The 23,939-nt window shown below is 43.6% G+C and overlaps 1 protein-coding gene across 1 annotated transcript in view; it reads left to right on the forward strand.

The window, feature by feature from the left end:
* The first annotated feature begins 1,937 nt into the window (after positions 1 to 1,937).
* The window catches only part of LOC111153370 (cingulin like 1), a 97,048-nt gene continuing 75,046 nt past the window's right edge, over positions 1,938 to 23,939 (forward strand). Inside the window, exons 1-7 of the mRNA XM_022512365.1 lie at positions 1,938 to 3,533; positions 4,288 to 4,382; positions 6,371 to 6,476; positions 9,158 to 9,259; positions 9,805 to 9,953; positions 11,317 to 11,452; positions 19,876 to 20,088. Coding sequence (XP_022368073.1) covers positions 1,950 to 3,533; positions 4,288 to 4,382; positions 6,371 to 6,476; positions 9,158 to 9,259; positions 9,805 to 9,953; positions 11,317 to 11,452; positions 19,876 to 20,088 — 2,385 coding nt within the window. The 5' untranslated portion in view covers positions 1,938 to 1,949. The remainder of the gene's footprint in view (positions 3,534 to 4,287; positions 4,383 to 6,370; positions 6,477 to 9,157; positions 9,260 to 9,804; positions 9,954 to 11,316; positions 11,453 to 19,875; positions 20,089 to 23,939) is intronic.

Consider the following 23,939-nt stretch of genomic DNA (forward strand, 5'->3'; position numbering starts at 1 on the left):
CTAAACATCCCTGTTTCTCAATCTGTCCTTGTAGTTGGGGGTGGCCATATGATTAAGTTCTCACCAATGAGATAGATATAAAATAATATTGGTGGGTGGGACTTCCAGGAAAGCTCCTTAAAAAGGTTGACTCAGCTGACCTAACGAACCTTTGACGTATGTGATGCTGGTTAGCTGTTTTGTAATCCTAAGGTATCTAATACATGCTAAAAGTAGATAAATGAAAAAGTTGAAAGAGGTATTCCTTAGAACTATCCTGCCATCATCCATTCTGGCCTTGGACTTCCTGCCTCTGGGGGAAAAAAATTCCTAACTCTAGAGTTGCTAAGTTGGGTCTCTTTGTTAGTAGGAACCAATGCAATTCCTAACTGACACAGTCAGATATTGCAACTCATGGGATGTAATTAAATAGTAAAAATAAATAAATGAAGCATGCAAGTCAAGAAGTTGGAAACCAAACAACAAAGTAAAATAAAGGAAAGCAGAAGGAAATAATAAAAGATGAAGTTATAACTCAATAAGAAAATTAAAAAAGGGAAATGATTGAGAAATCTTGAGAACTACTCTTTAGGGGAACAATTATTCTTAAAAATATATAGAGAGAGATACACATTTTACTTGCTCAATCAAAAATTATGTGAAGAAAGCACAAAGAAATGTAACTGGATAATGAGAAATTATAAAGGAGATGAAATGATTCATAATTTGTAAAATTCTCTGCAAACAAACATGAAAATTTGGATCAGATAGTTGATTTTCTTGGAAAATGTGCCACCAGGCTCACTCCAGAATAGAAAGAAACCTGAAAAAGGCCCCTAGGAGTGAAAGAAATGAGACAGCTATTATGTGTCACCTGTTGCTATTGCTCTTCTTGGGGCTTCCTTCCTGTTGGAGTTCTCCAAGGCGGGGGGTGGAAGTGAATTTCTGGTGGGAGGCCCCAGGGTGTGGGGTGGGCTAGGCGTCCTGCCTGGTGATCTGTGTTCGGTCTTTGACGATGGTGGCCACGCCCCAGAGAGATGATGGCACTGATCCTTGGCATTAGGACACACCCCAAAATAAGGGACCTCGAGTCTTCAGTTTTTTGTAATATTTTTCAGGTCCATGTGTTACTAGAACCTTTTTGGTAAGAAAAAAATGAAAAATTATTCTTTTTTTTTTTTTAATTTTATTTTTTTTTTAAAGATTTTATTTATTTATTTGACAGAGAGATCACAAGCAGGCAGAGAGGCAGGCAGAGAGAGAGGAGGAAGCAGGCTCCCCTAGAGAGCAGAGAGCCCGATGCGGGGCTCGATCCCAGGACTCCGAGATCATGACCTGAGCCGAAGGCAGCGGCTTAACCCACTGAGCCACCCAGGCGCCCCTGAAAAATTATTCTTATTCATTCACTCTCATTGTCAGTCTCAGGAACAAAGTAAAACAATGTTCTGAACATTATATCCAAATAAATAGAAAGATTTCAAAGCAAGATTGTGCATAAAAAAGGTAGAAAGCGCTCCAACAGGAAGGAGAAAAGAGAAAGTGGTGACCATCAGAATGCCTTCAGTCTTAATCGTTTCATGGAAAAGTACCTTGTTCTCAAATGCTAGTAACTGGAATATCCTATTGGTTAAAAATAAATAGCATAAGGTGTGAGGAAACCAACTAAGGGACAAAACAAAGCAACCAGAACGGCCTGTCAGCCAGAAACAGAATAAGGTGGCTAAGCCAAAGGTGTTGTCCATCTTCCCCGCAGAGGCCAGGGTTCAAGCCCGGTGTTGACAACTCCATGGTCAGGGAGGGCATCCAGAAAGGCCTGTTTGGATGAGCAGTTGGTTCCGAAGTGTCCTTGCTGGTTAAAGTGTTGCGTTTTCTTTGAACTTTCCCCTCATCATCTTCATTTAAACAGGTGTAATTCTAACCTAATGTCTTCTTTTTACCCTGTCTTTCCCTGGTCGCAGGAGCAGTGAACCATGGAGCTGTATTTCGGTGAATATCAACATGTGCAGCAAGAATATGGCGTCCATCTGAGACTCGCAAGTGATGACGGCAAAAAGTCACGGAATTCCCAACCCTTGAAGGCAGGCTCTTATGGTGTCAGTATCCGGGTACAGGGAATTGATGGCCACCCCTACATAGTCCTGAATAACACAGAGCGGTGTATGGCAGGCACATCTTTTTCTGAAAATGGGCCACCATTCCCATCTCCGGTGATAAGTAACCTGCCCCTGCATTCCAGCAATGGGTCTGTGTTGGAGGAGACCAGCGCTGAGGAATTGCAGCTCCCAGAAAATCCTTACGCCCAACCCAGCCCAGTGAGAAACCTGAAACAATCCTCTCTCTTTGAGGGCAAGAATGGGGTTCTAGAATGTAAAGAGGGGCCAGTGAAGCCATCCCACATGTTGAACTTTCAGAGGCATCCTGAGCTTTTGCAGCCCTATGACCCGGAAAAGAATGACTTGAACTTAAAAAATCCCCAGCCTCCTGAGAGTAATTGGCTAAACACTCGAACAGAAGAAGGTTCCAACAATAAGAAGGCTTGGACTCGCTTCCCGAAACCTAGTAGTTCTCAGCCTACCGGCCCTCCTTTGGAAGATGTGGGCAAATCCAGCGTGACGGCCATTCGTTTGTGCAGCTCTGTGGTCATCGATGACCCCAAGAAGCAGACCTCAGTGTGCGTAAATGTTCAGAGCTGCACCAAGGAGGGGCTGGTGGAGGAGGCCCTGTCGCCTAGTGGGAGGTCCCTAACAGCCCACAGCCCACACACCCATCCTGAGACCAAGAAGGCCAGGCCGGACGTGCTTCCCTTCCGGCGGCAGGATTCGGCGGGACCCGTCCTGGATGGAGCTCGGTCCCGGAGGTCCTCTTCCTCATCGGCAACTCCCACTTCGGCCAACTCTCTGTACCGATTTTTACTTGATGACCAGGAATGTGCCATCCATGCTGACAATGTGAATCGTCATGAAAACAGACGCTATATCCCCTTCTTGCCAGGAACTGGGCGGGATATTGATACAGGATCAATTCCTGGTGTGGACCAACTGATTGAAAAGTTTGACCAAAAACCCGGGCTCCAGAAGAGAGGAAGGTCTGGGAAGCGAAACAGAATCAACCCAGAAGACAGGAAGCGGTCCAGAAGCGTGGATAGTGCCTTTCCTTTTGGTCTCCAGGGGAATGCCGAGTACCTAAACGAATTTAGCCGGAACCTGGGCAAGTCCAGCGAACACCTTCTCCGCCCATCTCAGGTGTGCCCGCAGAGGTCATCGGCTCAGGAGCACCGGGGGAGACAGAGTGTGGGCCGGGCCTTCACGAGGCTGCAGGGGGCCCACCTCAGGCCTCCCCAGCAGAGCAAAGATGGGAAAGTTCCAGAAAACAAAGATGGTCAGGAGAGTACAGACACACACGCTTCTTCCCTCCCAGCACAGAATAAAAAGGAGGAGGAAATCAAAACAGCCACGGCGAAGCTGATGTTACAGAATCGGCCACCAGCAAATTTGCCCGACTCTGGCACCAAGAAGATTTCTGTGAAGACATTTACTTCCACCTCCAATACTCAGGTAATGCCCATGGGCCTTTCCTTCCTTGCTGCAGGAGGCTACAGGAATGCAGACCCTCACTAACGGCATATCCGATTTGTTTCAGTTTTCCCCTACAGAGTTTTCAACCTACTGCCAATTGTATGGTTTTCCAGGTTAACTCAGGTACAGCTAGAATCCTGTCATGGACTTTTCTGTCAAGGGACTTGTCAGACACTCTCTGCTTCATTTTTCCTGTTTGTGTCTGTGTGGCATCTGCAGGTGTGCAGAATTTGTTAACACACAGAGGTTCAGTGCTTAGGTTTGTGTCGATATATTGATTTTTCTCCTGACGTTGAGTGACTGGGTTAATATCTGGCCTGAGAAATTAGGTTAATTTTAATTTAGGTCACTCCTAAAGGGACGGAATTGACTTAAGTGGTATATGTAGTGTTTTGGTAGTACCAATAAAAAATAATGATAGTGGTAAAAATGATGATAAGGTTGGTAAGTGTCAGGCACTATTTATTTGTTATAGATTCTAGGATTGCCCCAACCCTATGAAGGTAGGTACTATTAATCTGTCATTTACAGGTGAGAAAATTGAACTGAGGCGAAGTTAAGTAAGTCGCCCAAGGTTATAGAGCTACTGAGTGGTGGAGCCATTGTAATGAGGATCCTTACCTGAGGAATTGTTTTTGGAAAGTAGGAATGTGTTTGGAAGCTTCTGCTTCAGGGTTTTGCCTTCTTCCTGGAAACTCCATCCTGTGGTGTAATTACTGGCTTTATGTTCCAGGCCACTCCGGATCTATTGAAAGGCCAGCAAGAGCTCACTCAACAAACCAATGAGGAGACGGCCAAGCAGATACTTTACAATTACCTCAAAGAGGGGTCAGTGATTTTCCTTAAAGGAGCAAAGTCTCGTCCTTACTGATGGGGTCTTAATTTCCTTTTCTGAGACCTTCTGTTTTGCCCGCCCTTCCTGCACTGTGTGAACTGTTTGAGGCTTAGGGGTCAGTGGCTGGAGTTTGCACAACAGTTTTTGAGTCTTGGGTGTGGGTATGAAGAGCAGGGGGAAAATGAGTTTATATATATAATTTACTATTATTTTTAAAGTAATTTCTACATCTACTATGGGACTTGAACTCACAACTTCAGGATCAAGAGTTGTGTGCTCTTCCGACTGGGCCAGCCAGGGACCCCTGTTTTTCAAATGACTCTCTATTGTTTAAAAAGAAGTTCAAAGATGGGAAGAATGTCTCCTCCTCAGTTTTGACTGACTCTGCCACCTTGAGTTTGTCATACATGCAGTAGTAATCAATCGTTCCTTATTAGTAGTGATAAATAAAACCACCTCTTCCCCTCCCGGGAGTTGATATTGGCCAGGAGCCCCTGCTTCCTTGCTTTTTAAAGCATGTATGAGTCATTTAAAAGCACTGCTTTTCACAGACTTATCTTGGAGGTTGAGTTTGAGTAATCTGGTTTTCAGTCCTTGCTGAGATATTAGGTCAGGAATTTGCAGTTTCTGTTTCCATTGTCTCATCAGATAGGATTAAAAAGGGAAAAAAAATCTTTACAACCCGAAGTGACTGCAAGTCACTTGGCAAGTACTCATTGGTATCCAAACTTCACATTTTTCCATCATACCTTACAATTATCGAGCTGACAAAATAGGTTCAGAATATAAGAGAGGGGCTCTTTTTGGCATGGGGTTGGGGGTGGGGACTAACCGAAGAGATTCTTCTAGCCAAGAACTAGCTGTTGGTGTCTCTCTGTGAAGGGTTTTACCATGATAAGATTCAGGGAGAAGAGCTTTTGATTTTTAGAATACTTTCTCTAAATTCTTTTTTTTTTTTTTAATTTTATTTTTTATAAACATATATTTTTATCCCCAGGGGTACAGGTCTGTGAATCGCCAGGTTTACACACTTCACAGCACTCACCATAGCACATACCCTCCCCAATGTCCATAACCCTACCCCCAAACCCCCTCCCCCCATCAACCTAAATTCTTTTATATATATATTTTTGCTCATGATTTATTGAGAGACTGGTGAGACAGACGTTAACAGGAGGTGACTATTTGAGGGAACTTATTTAAAAATTTTTTCCTCATTGCCAGGAATGTGTGATAGAAGGTGTGGTCGAAGTTAATAAAACTGTCTGGGGCTCCTGGGTGGCTCAGTCCATGAAGCATCTGACTTTGGCTGTGGTCATGATCTCGGGGTCCTGGGATCAAGCTCTGTGTCGGGCCCCCTGCGCAGCAGGGAGTCTGCTTCTCTCTCTCTCTCTCTTGCTTGTAAATAAATGAAATCTTTAAAAAACAAACAAACAAACCCCTCTCTCTGATCATTATCTGTGAACATGTAGACGAAGCTCTGGGGTTGACAGTCTCAGCTGGGGAGATTTATTTTTTTAAACACAGGCTAAAAAGCCAGTTAAGGTCACTGTAGATCATTCTTAGCATAAGATTTACAAGTAAAGTGTGGCTGTGGGATGTGTGTGAGAGAGACACACACACAGAAGAAATTCCTTGCTGGAATGAATATAAGTCATTTGAGTCCAACAACAACAAATTACTAAATTTTCACTGTATGTTTTCTCCAGGCTCAGAATGTGGGTGCCTCTCTTTTACATTCCCTCTTGGAAATGGGAACCCTCGTCCCAGATTGAGTGTTAACATAGAGCAGCTTATTTGGAGAGAAATACATCATCCATCCTGCTCTCCTCACACTGGCTTTGTCTGTAGCCTTAATTAATTCATACCTCTTGCCATCGATCTTCTTAAACGGGTCTGTTGTTTGTACGTCAGGGCACTTCAGGTATCCCGAGACCCATGGTCACACCCCTCACTGTTTTTTCTGCTCCCTGTTTCCCAGAAGCACCGATAATGACGACGCCACTAAACGGAAAGTCAACCTGGTCTTTGAGAAAATCCAGACTTTGAAGTCTCGAGCAGCAGGGAGCACACAAGGAAATAATCAAGTAAATTGGAGTTCTGTATTCTGCAGAGGGCATTTAACGTGGAATGTGGCAAACAAATTGCTGTTCCTTCAGCCTGTACATGGGGTTATTGCAGTAAGTGGGAAGTTACCCGAGTAGTGAGCAGGACCTAAAATGGGAGATCCATGTTGTAAATATTATGGTGCGCCTGCCTTTTTTCAGAAAGGTGTTTAAGAGATTTGATTTAAAAAATATGTAACCTATAGCAAGATGAAACAGAAAGGTGGTGAAATTTAGAAAGAGAAAATAAGAACAGGAAGGACGGACTGAAATCAGGGACAGAGGACCCTAGTGTAACCCGAGGTCCCGAAGGAAGAAGGTAAGTGTGACCGGACCCAAGCTCCAGAATGTCAGAGAATAAGGACTAGAGACTGGTGAAGCCAGCAAGCATGGGTGGAAGAGAAAGGAAGGAGTGCAGTGGGGCCAAATTCCTTTTTTTTTTTAAAAACTGCCCATTCCATTTATTGTACTGAATCCAGTTGGCACGTGGAGATTTTTTTGTTGTTGAAGGAGTCGTTTCATGTTTGATGAACATCGGCTACGTGCCTGACACACTTTGTACCCTGAAAGGAAGCAACATTTGGTAGGGATGACTAGAAGCTTGTTCCTCAGTCCTGCACTGCCTTGAACTGGGACCCATTTCTTGCTTGTGTGTCTTCTCTGTCCCTCCCGGGGAATTCTGCATGGAAAGGAAAGAGTATACCCGAGACAATTCACAGCAAGTTTGTCTAAATGCATATGAAATATACAGGATGTTCTAGGCCTCAGTTCCCTCTTTTCTCTACTGGTCAACGCTCAGCTAACCCATGACTGCTGCTGTGGCATCCATTAAAACGATTACGTACACACGCACACATGCACTATTCCCCTGGGGGAATCTTTAAACTATACGCCTAGCTTATAGGCAGGCTTCAGGGGCTCTACATAGTTCTTAAAATTGATTTAGGGGTTTTGTGCTAAAACTCTTAAATCCAAATTACAAGGGTGACTCTTGCTTTTCACTCAACTGCGTATTTTTCGGGTGATACATCCTTTGGCCTTGATGTGAAGATTATCTTTGTGGGTCACAGGCTATGGGTATCCAGACCAAACTAGGGAAGTTAGGTTAAGCCCTCTGGAATCCAGGACACTAACAGTGTCTCTAAAGAAGGCTCTGGGAGAAGAAGGGAAGTCAGGGTGTCCTAGGTGGAGGGACCAGCATGAACAAATACAAGAAGGCAGGTGTCTGTGATGCTTAGGGGACTAGAGGCAATTTAGTGTAGCTGGATCAGAGAGCCAGGATGTAGGAGGAAGTGCCAGATAGGAAAGACCTCAGAAATCATAGAAGTTTCTATTTTTGGCTGAAGGTGCTGGGCCATCACTGATGGGCTTTGAAGAGGAATGAATAGTGAGGTATTTGCAGAAATTCATTCCTTTTGTAGCTTTTGGAGAGAGGTGAGATAAGAGGAGGGGAAACCCGTTAAGCCAGAGATGATGAGATGAACCATAGCTTTTAGACTTCTTGCTAAGATCAAAGCACCATGACTGCTTAATTGCCCAGACTTTTCTACTCCTGTTCTCTCCCCGTTATTTTCTGAATGTGATTATTTGTGGGCAAAGGCTTTGGAGTTTTATCTTTTTGGTGTCAGTGGAGTGATTTCCTCTGAGAGAAGGAAAGACCATACTGGAAACAGCAGAGTAGGTAGAGTTTTCATTCGTGTGACAACAATGTGCAATTTCCCTCATTGGGTTGGATTTAGAGTTCCATAATGGATTTTTCTCATTTTGCCTAAGAAAATAGGAAATCCTGTGTTTTTGTGGATGGTTGGGTTTGGTTAACTTCACAGGAGTAGTGAGGAAGTACCTCATTCCAAGTTCATCACACACAACTCACACCTGGGTTCAGGCCCGTGATACCCAAGACATGTCTTTTTCTAGTTTTGATTCCTGCCTTTTATCCTCTCTCCTCCCCTTTTGTGGCGTTCTAACCACTTCTCTGTAGAGTTTTAGCCAAATCCTTTTGAGACCATTATCCTGTTATTATACCCATGAGGAAAAAAAAATGAGATTGTTAATATTAATACTCAGATCAGAGTCTGTTTTCTAATAGACTCTCTAATCAGACCCCTCTTTGTTATATCTCCCTTCTTTATGGACATGCAGCCTCTAAAAGAAGAAAGCCAATTCAGCCAACATACATTTATTTACTACTTGAATACAGACATATGCAGAGAGTGAGAACATCTCAGGTTCTGGAATAATGATTCCCAGTGTAATGGAAGTTTTATAATAATAGATTTTACGAAGGGCCTTGGGAACACAGAAACATGGGCTTTGGGTATAACCTTAGGCAGTGGAGGAATCTTCAACAAATATTTATTTTTTATCTTTTTACATTGTTTTATTGGGGTATGATGTCTATACAGTAAATTGCACAAATCTTAACTGTCTGGTTCATTGAATTTTTAATATAAGGTGTGTGTGAATGCACACACCACCCTGATCAAGGTCCAGAGCCCTCTGGTCACCCCTGGAGGGTTTCCTGGTGCCCCTTTCTTTGGAGGGCTTTACATTTGAATTGGGTCTTAGGTTTTTGATGTTACTGCTTGGATTACATTTTGGAAGAAAGAGAAAATAAAGCGTCTTGAACATGTATATTAGGGTATCTCTTCAATTAATTACAGGCTTCTAATCCTTCGTCTGAAGTCAGAGATCTGTTGGAACAGAAAAACAAGTTGACTACAGAAGTGGCTGAACTTCAGAGACAGCTTCAACTAGAAGTCAAGGTATCTGTTTTTTTCTTTTATGTCATTTTTTAAATTTCTGTCTTACAAAGAATATTTTAAGCAAATCTGGATGCCTAAGTGAAGCGAAAGCCAGTCCCTACCCCCGCCCAAAGAAACATTCCTCTCATCACTGAGTAAATTCCTGTATATTTGGCTCCTGCTGTCCAAAGAACTTTTTTTTTTAATTTTAAAATTTTTTGAAGTAACTGAAACCCATAGACACTGTTTGCTTTGATAGAGTAAAGTGCTGTTGGATTCAGGTGGGTCAGTAGGAAACTAAATGCATATAAAATATCCAAACCGAGTAATAGAACTAGCAGACTGAACCTTAGCTGCCTTGGTATTTCTTTTAGAAGTCTTACAGCTCATTCAGTATTTAATGTTCTTTCTAGTTGCAAACTCCCAGGCCTAATTATGTGGCTTGATTAAGTTGTTTAATAAATGAGTGCAAAGACACTGAGTCCATGAGAGTTTCGGGGTAGCCTTCTGTGGGATTACATGAACGTTCCTTGGAGATGCTTGAAAATCACACGCGTTCATCTTAGAATCAACAGAACATGAAAGAAGAGAGAGAGAGAATGAGAGCAAGCTTGGAAGAGCTCCAGGGCCAGCATGACCGTAAAGTGGAAGAGAATTCCGTGTTGCAACAGCGCCTGGAAGAGAGCGAAGGGGAGCTCCGGAAGAACCTGGAGGAGTGAGTTCTGGGCGCGGAGCCTGGGTTCTTGCATCCGGTGGAGCCAGAACCTTCTTGTCTATTCAGTACTACCCAGCCTTCCAAATATTTAGAGGGGCTACTGACCCTTCCTTTTCTCCTTCTTACCCTTGTAAAATTGCGAAGCTGGTGACACACGCAGACTGTAAGCAGGAAGGCTAATGATTCAACAAATTCGTTGTATACCTTAAAGGATGCCTTGTAAAATTTCAGCCCTGAGAGTGGCTCCTAGAGCCGGCAAGTGAGAAGCAGGGAATGCTGAGTAGGGATGTCTATAGACAGAGATCTCAAGGAGCCTGGCCCTAGCCTCCAAAAAGCATATGTCCTGTGACTTCTGTAATCTCCCAGTTTGTGAATTTTCTTCTGAAGGATGCTGACCAGTGCTTATGCCTCTGTTGAGTCTGCAGAGAGGGAGAGTCAAAGCCAAGATGGCCCTGTCATTGCATCATTTTAAAATCTGTGACATAAGGCTCTGAAACCCAACTCTGCAAACGTACAGTGCTATGAAGCTCTGCAGACACAGTGGAGATCTTAAGTGAAGGTTTAAGCAGGAGGAGATTCAAGAAATATACAATAAGATCATTTGATTGCCTTTGCAGTTTTGATGATGTAGTTTTTGCTTTTGAAACATGCCTGGAGGTTAGTTTTAGAAACATTGGTGAGGAAAAAAAAAATTTAGGGTGTAGTGAAGACTTTACAAAATCAAAAGGTAAAACAGTTGTGAGTTTGATTTAGAGCAGAGGTTGGCAAATTTTTTCTGTCAGATGGTAAATACTTTATGGTTTATGGGCCATATGGTCTTCGTTGGACCCCTTCAGTTCTGCCATTGTATTGTGCAAATGAACATGTGTAATATGTAAATGAATGAGCATGGCTGTATTCCGATAAAACTACTTAGAAAAATTGGCTGTGGGCCAGATTGGCCAAGTAGGCCGTAATTTGCTGGCTTTTCTGGGGCTGGGGGCAGGGTGGGAGGTAGGGAGTGGGATGGCTTTAGTGAAAACATTATCAAAGAGGTTCTGCTTTTTTGGGTCAATTTCTTTCTTGTCATCTAAATTCTTGTACACTATGGTCTCCTTTTGGGGAGAAACCGTCACTGTATAACCTTGCCCATTGGTTTGAGTTCTCACTTGCCTTCTTGTTGGGCAAATTAAACTGCAGACATAAGTTCTTACCAGTTACTTTTCTGGTTTGTGATTCCTTGTTCAGTATAGAACACAGAGTGGGAGGCTCCTTGGGGCTTCTGATGACTTTGCTTAACCATCTGAATGTTTGAAATCAGACTGGATGAAAAAAAAATGTAAGGCTTAGCACAGTCTCTCTGACGGGCCTCTTCCCCTGCCAGACTGTTCCAGGTGAAGATGGAACGGGAACAGCACCAGACCGAGATCAGGGATCTTCAAGACCAGCTCTCAGAAATGCATGATGAATTAGACAGCGCTAAACGATCTGAGGACAGGGAGAAGGGAGCTCTGATTGAGGTAAGGAAGGTGGTGGTGGGGGGACGAGGGATCAGGTGGTAAGGCAGGCCCCATCTGCCTGGAGAGGATGGGATGGGGCGGGGCGGGGGGCGGAGTCTGGATACTACAAGCCTTATTCCGTTATGTGCATTTGCTCCACTCTGCCTATGGCTAGATTCCATAAAAGCATCATCTGTAATAGTTTTTAAACTTTGTCTTTGGAAAAATTTTAACCATACAGAAAAGTAGAAAGAGTAATTCATTAACTTCCATAGAGCCCCAACCCAAATCCAACAGTTGTCAACATTTTGTCATACTTACCCCATTTCTTCGTGTCCATTCATTTAACCTATTATTTTTTCATCTGTCCATCTCTTCATCTTTGCTGAACCATTTCAAAATAAATTACAGATAACGCCACACTTCACCCCTAAATTCTTTGGCATGCATCTTTAAAAAATTAGGGAATTTTGTTATAACAATATTATTATCATACCTAAAACAATGAATAATTCCTATAATATAACAATAATTCTAATACCTCGTTCTTATTCAAAATTTGCCAGTTGTCCCTCAAGTATATTTTATAGTTGTTCCCTCCAGCCCCAAGCCGGGATCCAGTCAAGAATCCCGTATTGCTTTCATTGTTCTCTTTCTCTGAGTTTATTTATCTTAGTATTCTGCCACCAATTTCCTATTTCCTGCTCCCTTTCCATTCCATTGATGGAATGTGGACCAATGGCCCACATTGTGGATTTGTCTGATTATTTCCTTATGGTGTCCATTAACTTGTTCCACTGTCTCCTACATTTCCAGTAAATTTGAAATTAGATCTAAACACTAATAGATTTGGGTTAAACTTTGGGCAAAAACACTTTGTAAGTGATGCTAGTCATGGGAAAGTTTTTTAAAGATGCTTATGCCCATATAGCACTTATCACAGATTTTTCCAAGGCCCTCATAAGAATGTAAGCTCTAGGAGGCAGGGTTGGTGTTGGTTGGCTTGGCGTTTTATCCTTATCAGCTGTTCCAGTGCCTGGGACATATAGCACTTGGCAAATAATTGGCGGATGGTTGGATGGATGCATTATGAGTAAAACAGTGAGTGAGTAAATAAATGAATGGAATGCATTTGCTGTGTACACAGGCTGCCCGTCTGGCTTCTGCCCATATCAGTATATTCCCTATAGACTATTTAGTTCTTAGCAATCCATGAGTCAGTGAATGAAGCTGACTCTTTCTTCTGCTTAGCGTTTGTTAATGATTGTGTGGTTTCTCAAAGACAGTTATTATCTCTTCCGTGAATTAGACTGCCATCCTATTAATGTGGTAGATACACACATAGGCTGTGAATGTCTACTTTTTTTTTTAAAGTTGGAAATGGGTATAATTGAAGATCAGAAATAGAACTTTTATCTCTGTGTGCATTTAGATGTCTTGATATTGGCTATAATTATCATAACCTGTATTTTTGGCATAGTTTTGAAGCTTTTTCCTTATAAGCTTCAGTTTGTAGGAACAGCCAACGAATAAATGATACACAATTTAGAACAATGCAAAACAAAGAAGAAGAAGAAGAAACCATAAAAAAGTAAAACAGTAAAGGTACCATGTCAGCATTTACTTCTCATTTTCTGCAGTTTTCCCTCTAAGGGCCTGGGTCTTGTCTTTGTTCTGGTTGTGGAGTTCAAGTTTCTGGCTGCCTCTGAGTCTCGGCTGTCAAGTGTTTTCTCAGTCCCTTCCTTGTTTCGTGTTGGGAGTAATTCCCTGGAGGGATTTTAGATCTCGCTCTTTGGAACTTAGAGTCTCTTCCCTATGACTTGGTGGTGGCAGCCACCCAGTTGCAGGTGCTCTCATGAATTCATTTTACCATACGGGCAGAGGGGAATTGTTTCCCTTCTCCTACATGAGCATCTCTCTGTCTCCACTTAGACCTTTTCTCCTGAGAAGGCCTTGGGCATGTTCCTTAGCACCTGTTTCTCTTTTTTTATCCAATGGCCTTTATCCTAAAAACTGCCACGTTCGTGATATTATATTCTTCTCATGGCTCTGCCTTCTTCCCGGGGCTGAGTTACAAAGACAAGATACGTTAGAATGGGGTTTGAAAATGGTGTATTTGTCACTGAAATATTAAAACATCATAAAATGGGGGCACCTGGGTGGCTCAGTTCGTTAAACGTCCGACTCTTGATTTCAGCCCTGGTCATGATCTCAAGGTTGTGAGATGGGGCCCTACATCGGCTCTGTGCAGAGCATGGAACGCGCTTAGGATTCTCTCTCTCCCCTCTCTCTGCCTCTCCTCCCCTGCTCACATGTTCACTTTCTCTCTCAGAATAAATAAATAAGTAAATAAAATTTTTAAATTATAAAATGGAATTTTAAAATGGAGGGGTGGTGAAAACATTTTTATTTCTATATTTTCTATTTTAATATCTACATTTATTTCTTCATTGTCTCCCTATCCATTGATAGCTTTCATCTACCCTTCTATAATTTAGGGACAATTATAGTGTCCCTACAGCTTTGATACCTGCTTTTTAAAGTTCGTTTGTCAGGTGCATCTGGGTGGTATAGTCGGTTGAGCATCTGACTCTTGGTTTTGGCTCAGGTCATGATGTTGGGGTCATGAGATTGAACCCTGTGTTGGGTTCTGCACTCATTGCAGAGTCTTCTTGGGATTCTCTCTCTCTCTCCCTCTGCCCCTTCTTTGCACATACCTGCTCTCACTCTCTCAAATAAATAAAGAAATCTTTTAGAAAGTTCATTTTTCCTTTATTATAATCTAGATTCTTCCTATTTCATTTTTTAGGGAGATAAGCCATAATAAATTTTATCATCATTCTCTATTTATTGTTTCTCTCTTTTTTTTTTTTTTCCAAATTACGTAAAAATGTGTTGAATGTTTTACACATGTATCCTTTTAGTTCTTTAGAAAGATTTCCTAAGGGTAAGTTCCCAGAAATGATGTCAACTGAACAGTTTATGGCTTTCAATAAAAATGTAGCTTCACAAACAAATTTAAATAGAAGACTTCGCCATATCCTATGATTCTTGTGTGGACACTTTATTGATTCTAAAAGGAAAGGGTGTTATCTTTGCTGCTGGGAAGTCTTTTAAGTTGCTGGATTTTCTCACTAACTGAAACCTCTAATGGTTAGTTGTCGTCCTTTCACCTGAAATCCTGTTTCCTTATAGGTTCGTTTTAGCACATTTGACCTTGATCCATTTTATATCTGCCCCTTTCTTCTGCTAGCCAGTTAGTTCAAGAACATGTCAGTTTTGCTTCTTCCCCCATTTCTTGCCTCACACGGTGCCAAGCAATAGAGTAAATTAATAAATAAATTTCAGTATTTAAATTATTTTAGAACTGTCACCATTTAAGAAAGTGAGTCACATGCTTCTTTGTCTTTATAAGCACAATGCACTGAGCATATATGAATGAATATGATTTAATTAATTAAACAGTTTATTTATTTATTTATTGTTAGTGGTCACTAGGGTAAGGATATGAGCCTCAGTTTTAGTGATGTGTTTTCAGGCTGGTGATGAAAGACACAGAAAAGGAAACAGAGCACATCTGCTCTGAAAATAGCCGATATTGTTGGTTTTCTGATTATTTGCCTCTTTCCTGTAATGGGAGGGACAGTATCTACTGCTGTCTTTCTGCAAAATGAGTTAGGGCACAGTTAGTTTTTCAGTGTCAGAGTGGGTTTCTCTGGAGGTTCATCCCCACTGTTTCAATCAGGTGCCTTTGACTTGTCAGCAGTAGTGAAAACGTGACCTATGGTTTCTATACCACTAATAAAATAGATCCTATCTCCTTGTCACATTCAATTTATTCTTCATATCTTTATGAAAAGTGGCCTGGGGGAGTCTGATAACAGATGATAGTTATGGCCAAGTTTTCCATGGCATTTGGCTTAGAACAGGTTCTTAAACACAACGAACATTAAACACTTCTATTTTTGAGTGTTTGAAAAAGGCTGAAGGCTTTTTATTTTGGGGAGGCTTGCCAAATGCACAAGATTTTTCATGAAAGCTCTTTTAATGTTTTGCCTTTTGTTAAATAACATTGGACACCAACACAAAATCAGAAAAGTAACAGTAAGAGAGAATAAAGTTAAAAAAAGAAAGAAAGAGTAAAAAATATCATTCTCTTAGGATAAACCATATAATTGATCAAAAAGAGGTGACTGTATTATTCTGTTAAAAAGTTGATGGTTCTGGGCTTTTTTTTTTTTTTTAACTCAAGTTACAAAAGTGATTACAAAATAAGTTTTCAACCACTTCTTTGCAGTAAATTCATTCCCCTCCAGTCTGGGGGTAGTGGGTGAATATGAGCCCTTTCTCTAAGTGCCATGATGGGGGAGTTTCCTTTTTTTTTTTTTTTTTTTAAGATTTTTATTTATTTGACAGACAGATCACAAGTAGGCAGAGAGAGAGAGAGAGGAGGAGGAGGCAGGCTCCCTGCTGAGCAGAGAGCCCCATGTGAGGCTTGATCCCAGGACCCTGGGATCATGACCTGAGCCGAAGGCAGAGGTTTTAACCACTGAGCCACCCAGGCGCCCCAACGGGGGAGTTTCAAATCACCAACCATCGTCTTTGATGGGAGCCTGTGGTGCTGATGGATGGGTCTCACTGCAGCAGAGGCTGGTAATGGCTTATCTCTGGCATTTGCTAAGATGTGAGTACTTAAAATATTCTGGTATTGAAATTGTATTGATCTGAGGATAGACTGTGTTCAGAAATGAGGTCTCTAACAGTAAAACCCTGGTAGGACAGGACTGTACATCTTACAAATTTTAATTAAAAAAAATAACTAGAAATACATTTTTCATCAACTGTAGTATGCTTTCTAGGCCACTCTTTTGGGGGAAAAATCACATAATTCCCTATCAGCTACAGTTTTGACATAAGACCTTTTCTGTGTCCTTTCAATGAGTGTGGGCCTCCGATAGAGACCTATAACTTCTGGGAAACATGCACACAGAGGAAATCAGCATGCTTCTCAGTTTGGCGTGGACTACCGGTGAGTCAGTGGTGTGTGAAATGAGGCTTTCTATGGGCAAGTGAGCTGCTGGCTTGGTATTCTGGTGTGTGGGTCTCAGTGCACCTGCTGTCGGGACAGCCACTTGCTGCTGCTAACAACAGCCAGGTGCCAGAGTGTACTTTCCTTTTTCTTTCAGCTTTTCTTTTTTCCTTTCAGGTTCTGGGCTTGTCCCTTTTCTTTAAGGAGAGGGACCTCCTTAGAGCACTTCCAGCCAGACACAGTGCTCTGTTGCGTGTGCTTCGAAGAGACTGAGCACGGTGTAATTGTTTGCCCCTCTCCTCCTCGAGTGTGTAGGCTTCAGGGGCTGCATGGTAAAGAGAAGGGCAGCGGTCTCCAGTCTGTGTCCCAGACTTGCACATGTGAGCTGTGCGGTCCTAGGCATGTTAGTGTCTCAGAGCTCTGGGTTTTTTGTTTTGTTTTCCATTTAAGAATGAAAATACTGTTAATCGCCTTGAATATTCATCTCCTAGGAGTTTTGGAAATGCTTAGCACAATTCTTTTTACGTTACTGCATACCAAGCGCAGTCAAATTTGCAGCCCCTCCCTGCCCACATACACACATACACATTCACTCAGTTTTTATCTCCCAGATGGTTTTGTATCTGCAGCTAGCCCGGATGCATAGAGGTTTTGAAAGTGCTGATTCCGACTGGCCAAGACCTCTCTTTGTTTTCTCTGATTGGTGTCCCTAGAGAGGCATGCTCATCTCCGACAGATAGTTACTTGTGTTTTGAAATTTATATATTTGAGATGATTGGCAGTAAGGCTGCTGAGGTGGTGAAGTAAGGTTTTTGACATCTCTCCTGCCTTTGGTCTGTACCCTGGACAACTTCCAAGGGCTGCTAAGTGATACGGTGCGGCGTAATCTGATGGGATCTGTACAACACGGGCTGCCCAGGCGACAGCCACAACCACAGATAACAGCACGTTGGTGTCAAACAGACCGTGAAAACCTAGGTTCTTGACATGCGTTGGTGACACTCCACAAAAGGCGACCCAAAGCACAGCTATATCCTGGAAAAGATAAGTGTGGGAAGAGGAACTGCCTTATCATCAAAACAACTGAGAAATGTGTGAGAGTAAGAGCAGGAAATGGGGGTTAGAATCACAGGGGCTCTACAGAGAGGCTGGCAGAAGGCCCAGGAAGACCTGCAGGGGTAGCCGGTAACAACAGTGATGGAGGCGTCTCTGGTCCTCCTGAAGGAGGGGCCGGCAGCCTCGCACCAACCAGGATGTCCCCCTTTGACAAACCTCAGGATGGGCTCTGTTTTCCTAAGACTGGCTCGTGTGTTCTGTGCTTGGTGCTTTGGAGGCACTCGAATTACCGTAGTGACCTGGATGAGTCCCTCAGCACTTCACCGAATCCATCAGTGCCTGCCTGTGAGTTTCTGGAAGGGTGAAGTCTTGGTTTCTGCAACGTGGTCCTTCCCTGGGGCTGCGGGGGTTCCCCTGCTTCGAAGGTGTGCATATCCTAGAGAAAAGGAAAGAGATTCCATTGCCAGTTATATTTTCATCCCCTCACGAGTCACATTCTCCTGGAATGGAAAGTAGTTTCTCATCTCTGAGGCCTCGGGTCCCCAGGTGGCAGCCGTTCCTCTGATTCCGCGGGAGCTCCAAGAGCACAGGATGTGTGCGTCCTGTGACAAAAAGACACTCGTTTAGAATTCTGTTATCTGCAGACTTCTGGGTACTGCACACGTTAATTCACTTATACTCAGAACAGACACATTCCCGATATCATTGATCTGTGCACCAAAAATACGATCAGATCGATATCCTTCTTTCAAGGGGCTATAGTCTAGCAGGGTAGAAAAGAAAATAGTCTGTATGGACTGCAAGGTAAAAGAATTATGTGCTCTGAGACGTCCAGCTAAAGTGAGAAGGATATCAGGAGGGGCACTCAAGGAAGACTTCTTGGAGGAGGTCCTGCTGGATCTATGTCTTCAGAGATTTTTCTGAGAGGCAGAGAGAGGTGGGACTGAGAGGGAAGAAGGGCACTTGAGACGAGGGAATGCGTGTGGATAATGTCATAGGGGCCCAAGCTGAGTAGCTGGACGCGGGAAGCAGGTAGGTGGCGGGAGAGCCTAAACCAGGGAGGTGAGGCGAAGGATCTAAGATGTTAAAGAACTTTTGAGTGGTCAAAGACAAGGACAAGGGCAAGAGAGGTCATGGATGCTTCCAAGCTCCCAAGCAGGTGGTGCCATTTATAAGAATAATGAACAGAGGAGGAGGAAAGGAAAGAACTTGATGAATTCACCAAAAAACATAAACTTCCTGAGCCTGAGGTGCCCAAGGTACATCCAGATGGATGTGTCTGGCAGGTCGCTGCAAGTGCAGGTCTGAACTCAGGTAGGAGTCGGAGGTAAAGGTTTGGGAGTTACTTGCTTAGCATTAATAGTTGGGGGAAACATAGATGAGCTTGCCAAAAAAGAATAAAGAATGCAAGTTGCATTCTTGGGGATCATCTTAGCTTTTGGGAAGAAAGAGAGAAAAGCCAGAAGAAATTGTGGTAGAAGCAGCAGCCTGAGGGAAGAGAACAGGCGCGGACTGGACTGTCTTTGAACTGCACATCAAAGAGAATTTTAAGGAGACGGGGTCGGGGGCGGGGAGAGTCAAAGAAGGGTCGAGAAGAATGAGGACTGGGATGAAGCCTGGATGTGGTGATTAAGAGGTCACTATGACCTTGGAGGGGACAGTCTTAGTGCAATAGGATCCAAAGCCATATAGCAAGAGATTGAGGAGTGACTAGGTGGTCAAGAAGTATAGTGAACAGAAATTACACTTTCAGGAAGTTTCATGGAAAAGCTTGTTTTTGTTTTGTTTTGTTGCCTTTGACCCAGGGGATTCTTATGCCCTGAGGAAAAGGACATAGATCCAAGAAACAGAGGAGAACAGAATGACAGAAGAAAGATCACTGATGGGGGCGCCTGGGTGACTCAGTCAGTTGAGCTGCGGCAGGAAGTGATCTTTCCCAGGGGTGGTGTGGAGGCAGTGAGTCCATCCCATCAGCATGGCCCTCAGTGAAGCGACAGCACGCAAAAGCCCATTGACTGCAAAGGCGACAGACCATTCACTGCACGGGAAGGAAAGGAGGTGGAAAAGGCAGACATGCCCCTTCAAAACAATGAAAATGGAATCATTTCCCCTTTTTCTCTCTCAAATTAAATCAAACTCAAAAAAGCCATGACAGACAAATCGAGGGGATGATGGCCTCAAAGGAGTGAAAGGGAGAGGGGGCGATGGTCCAGACTGGTGGGTGGTGTGGGGAGGAGAGAGTTGGAGGATGGCTAGGGAGTAGGGTGGCCCATCTGGGTGGCCCCGCTGGGGAGGACCTGCACGCCCCTCAGCGAAGAGGTTTAATCCTCACCTTCCCTTCCGTGCTTCCTCTCTCCAGGAACTCCTACAGGCAAAACAGGATCTTCAAGATCTGCTCATCGCCAAGGAGGAGCAGGAAGAGCTCTTGAGGAAGCGGGAGCGGGAGCTCACCGCCCTGAAGGGAGCCCTGAAGGAAGAGGTCTCCAGCCACGACCTGGAGATGGACAAGCTGAAGGAGCAGTACGACGCAGAGCTGCAGGCCCTGAGGGAGAGCGTCGAAGAAGCCACCAAGGTGAGGCACTGTGCCAGGTCTGGCCGGACCACGGGCATCGGCTTGGGGACAGATGAAGGGTCAAGACCACCTGGCCCATACCCGTGCCAGTCGTTTTCCATTACACAGTGAGCTCATTTTCATCAGATCATGGAAACAGAGCTTGGCAGGGCTGCTGTGAGTCTGTGAATCTAAAAATTGTTACATGGGTGATGCTTTCACTCGAGGTGAGATTTGGAGGCCCATGCGGGAGCCTCTCACAGAAGAACCCAAAGCTGGGCCCCTCCAGCTGGGCCTCAGGGTCGGAGGCCAGGGGCACCATATGGCTTTGCTAACGGGGCAGGGTGGCAGGTTGGGCCCAGATTTCTGGAATTCTTCACCCCCTGCCCCTGCCTTGGCCGGTTCCTTGGGACGCGGGACGCCTCCCGTTGCGCTGTTCACGTTCTTTTCTCAGCAGAGTTCCACGAGGGTTAATGGGCTGAATTGTCCAAACCCTCGCGAGATAATTTTTCTCTTAATTGAATTCTTGGCTCCTGCAAATAGATGGAAAAATTATGTTGAGGTCTTTTGAAGGGGAAAATGCTCCGAAATATCATGCCGTCTTGAACGAGAGAAGTGACAGAGCATGAAGTTTTTAGAGTCTCTGCAATGCACAGGTTAGAGATGTGAGGAGAGAACTCTCGATGTTGTTGCTGTGTCGTTCTGTGATGATGACAGCAACAGCTCTGAGGGAGTAGGGGGAGTAGGTCCCCCCTCTCCCCGAAGCTCCATAGTGATTCACTGGTGTTCAATTATGGCATGGTAATTGCAAATGACAAGAACTGAAAGATGGTTTTGTTTGTTATAACAATAAAAAGTCTGGGAAATAGTCTGTTTTGGGTTGTTATAACCGAGACTGTTTTTTTAAAGCTCTTCTCGGTGATTTGCCTTAGTTTTTGTTGTTTTTGTTTTTGTTGTTGTTGTTTTTTGCTTTTTTGTGTGTGTGTGCTTTTTTTGAGATTTGCTTTAGTTTGGGGGAGAGGATGGAAACTGATTTAATTTTTTGTTGCTTTGAGAGGATGTGTGTATTTTCCCATCTTCAGTTCTTTCTGGGCAGCAGCCTGGTGTCCTCGCTCCAGGCCTTTCTGGGCTATTGTTTCTTGGGGGACATGCTAGGAGGCTGCTGAGTAAGATGCTTCTTCTTTGAACCCGTCATGTGTTCACCACCTCTAGACCTTGCATCAAAGCTCGAGTTAACATGGGTGATTCACTGAAGGGTATTTGAGGATGGGGTTTGGGGCATGTTTATAGTGATTTAAATATAAGGATAATTAAGCTTGTGCCACACCTGGGAGGCAAGGGGTTTTGTTAGAAGCTTCTGCGTCCTCTCAGAGACACTGGAAGTGGGGAAGGGAAGCAGGGTAGGTGAGTGGAATGGAGATAATCTGTAGAAACCTTGCCTGTTGCATTTTGACCCTTTCAAAGGTCAGTATTGAATGTTAATTTACAGCATTTTCATTGTGTCTGTTCAAGAAAGATAACTTCATTGACCCGTACCGGTCTGTGAAAGAAGTAACAGGTGAGTTCACCAAGATACCTATCATGGGCAGAGAACATAGGGTTACTGAGCACCTGGAAACCCACACAAAGGGGTTCCCTGTAGCATCCAAAGGGGCGCATGCCAGCAAGCTTGGCTCCAGGTCATTTTCTACAAGGCTTTCGGCATCTTTTCCTGAAAGGACAAATCTGATCATGTCAGCCTCTGCTTAAAGGCTCTCTTGGCTCCGAATTGCCCCAGACATAAGTTCAAAGTTGTTAGTGTAGTAGGTCCTTTCTCTGCCTAACCCTGTCTCTGGAAAACTCTGTATTATTTTAGTCCTTTCACCTCTGTGCACATGTGGACTGACTTCCTTCCAATTTTCTGCCTGACCATCTTCTCATCCCTTAAGACCCTCCCCAAGTGTCCTTTCCCCTGTGATGGTGACTGGGTACCTCCCTCCTCTCGGTGGGGTTAGTGGCACCCTTCCATAGGGTTTTGGTTGCTCCCTGCTTATTCCTCTACTGTAGTTTATAACATACCATATTGTAATTCATCCTGTCTACTGACTTCACTAGACTCTGAGCTTCTTAAGCCAGGGGTCACTTATATTCCCCCCTCTTTTTTTCTCTAGAATGGGAGTGGCAAACCCAAGTACCTCAGGGCCCAAAAGGAACATAAATGAGTGGGCCTCGGGGTGTGTTGTTGGGTAACAGTAGGGCACGGTGGAGACTGTGGCAAACTAGGAAGTGTGTAGGGTCTTCACTATAGGGTCAGTTGCTTCTGTGCTGCAGTTGAAAGTTGTCAGTGAAGGGATCCTGGGCCCATGTTGCAATCTCTCTTTCTCTCTCTCTCTCTCTCTCTTTCTCTCCCTCTTTTTTTAAAGAAGCCAGATATCTGGATGTTGATGTGAGATTTCCTGGCTTTTAAATCAGCAGGAAGAGAATGGTAGGGACCAAACTCAGTCCATTGGCACATTGACAGCACGTGTGTGATCCTTGTCTCTTGAGTTTAGCACAGTGTCTGGCACACAGCTACGTCTGTGTGATGTCTGATGAGTGAAAGTAAATGGAAGACAAATTCCCCTCTTAACTAGATTATCAGTCCCTGTGGCATGGTTCTTGTTGGGTTTTCTTCAATGGTGATGTGAAAGGTCTTTTAAGAAACCCTGCTATGACTCTGTGAATCTCTGTACCTTGCTTTTGTGTTTCCATGCAGTTTCTTAAAGAGCATCACGATTGTCTCTTTGCGTCGGTTAGCGTTTGCTTCTGAAGGTGGTTGCTGAACAAATGTGACAGAATCATATCTAATGGAAAAAATTATGTCAGTCTAGTGGACAGAAGCTGCCTTTTTATTAAATGAGTTACATGTGGGTATTCTAGAATAGAATTTTAAGATTATTCTATAACAGAATTTTAAGATTATTCTATTAACTACTTGGAGGAGAGTGAATTAAATATATTCTTAAATATATTTAAAATATATTTAGTGAAATAAATATATTTTTAAACTTGGTAGAGTGTCTCTTAAATGTGCATGTGCACAAGCCTTTAACCTTTTCTTGCCCCAGGGGAAGGACTCCTCCCACCACTGTGACTAAAAGACTTACTTGGTAAGTCTTAGGAGGCAGCCCAACTGTCTGGCATTAGTGTTTCTGATTTTTGCCAATGTCCTGGGGCCTAAAACCCCTTAAGTGCTATCTTATAGTTGTCAAATAACAAATATTTCATCCTGGCCTGAGCTTGAGCACTTAAAGTTTTACATTACTGGGAGATTTGGTGAAAACTGTCAAGTTATGTTACAGACATTTTACAGGTATTCCAAATAGGTACTCTGTAAGAGTGGTTTGTGTAGACTTAAGCAGCTACGCCTTTTTAAGAACAGGTTGACTGCTTCCCGGACGAGAACTCACAAGTGCAGTGGTTTGGGGGATTTCCTCAAGCAGAATGAAGCAGATCTTTCCCTCCAAGCCGTGGTGGTCTGGGTCACTGGGTGAGCTACTTGAGTTCTCCTCCCATAGAGAACTGGATCTTCATGTCTGTTGGAAAGGTGGGTTCTGTCCATCAAACATTCTTTCAAAGGACCTTTAAGGACTTTGACACCATATTTCCTGACATACTTTTTGGGTTATAAGACTTGTTCTAGTTTTGAAAAGGAGATGTCTGGGCACCTAGGTGGCTCAGTGGGTTAAGCCGCTGCCTTCGGCTCAGGTCATGATCTCAGGGTCCTGAGATCGAGTCCCGCATCGGGCGCTCTGCTCAGCAGGAAGCCTGCTTCCCTCCCTCTCTCTCTCTCTCTGCCTGCCTCTCTGCCTACTTGTGATCTGTCCCTGTCAAATAAATAAATAAAATCTTTA

Source organism: Enhydra lutris, unplaced genomic scaffold, assembly GCF_002288905.1.
Source record: "Enhydra lutris kenyoni isolate GAN:26980312 unplaced genomic scaffold, ASM228890v2 scaffoldscaffold31, whole genome shotgun sequence".
NCBI classification, from domain to species: Eukaryota; Metazoa; Chordata; class Mammalia; order Carnivora; family Mustelidae; genus Enhydra; species Enhydra lutris.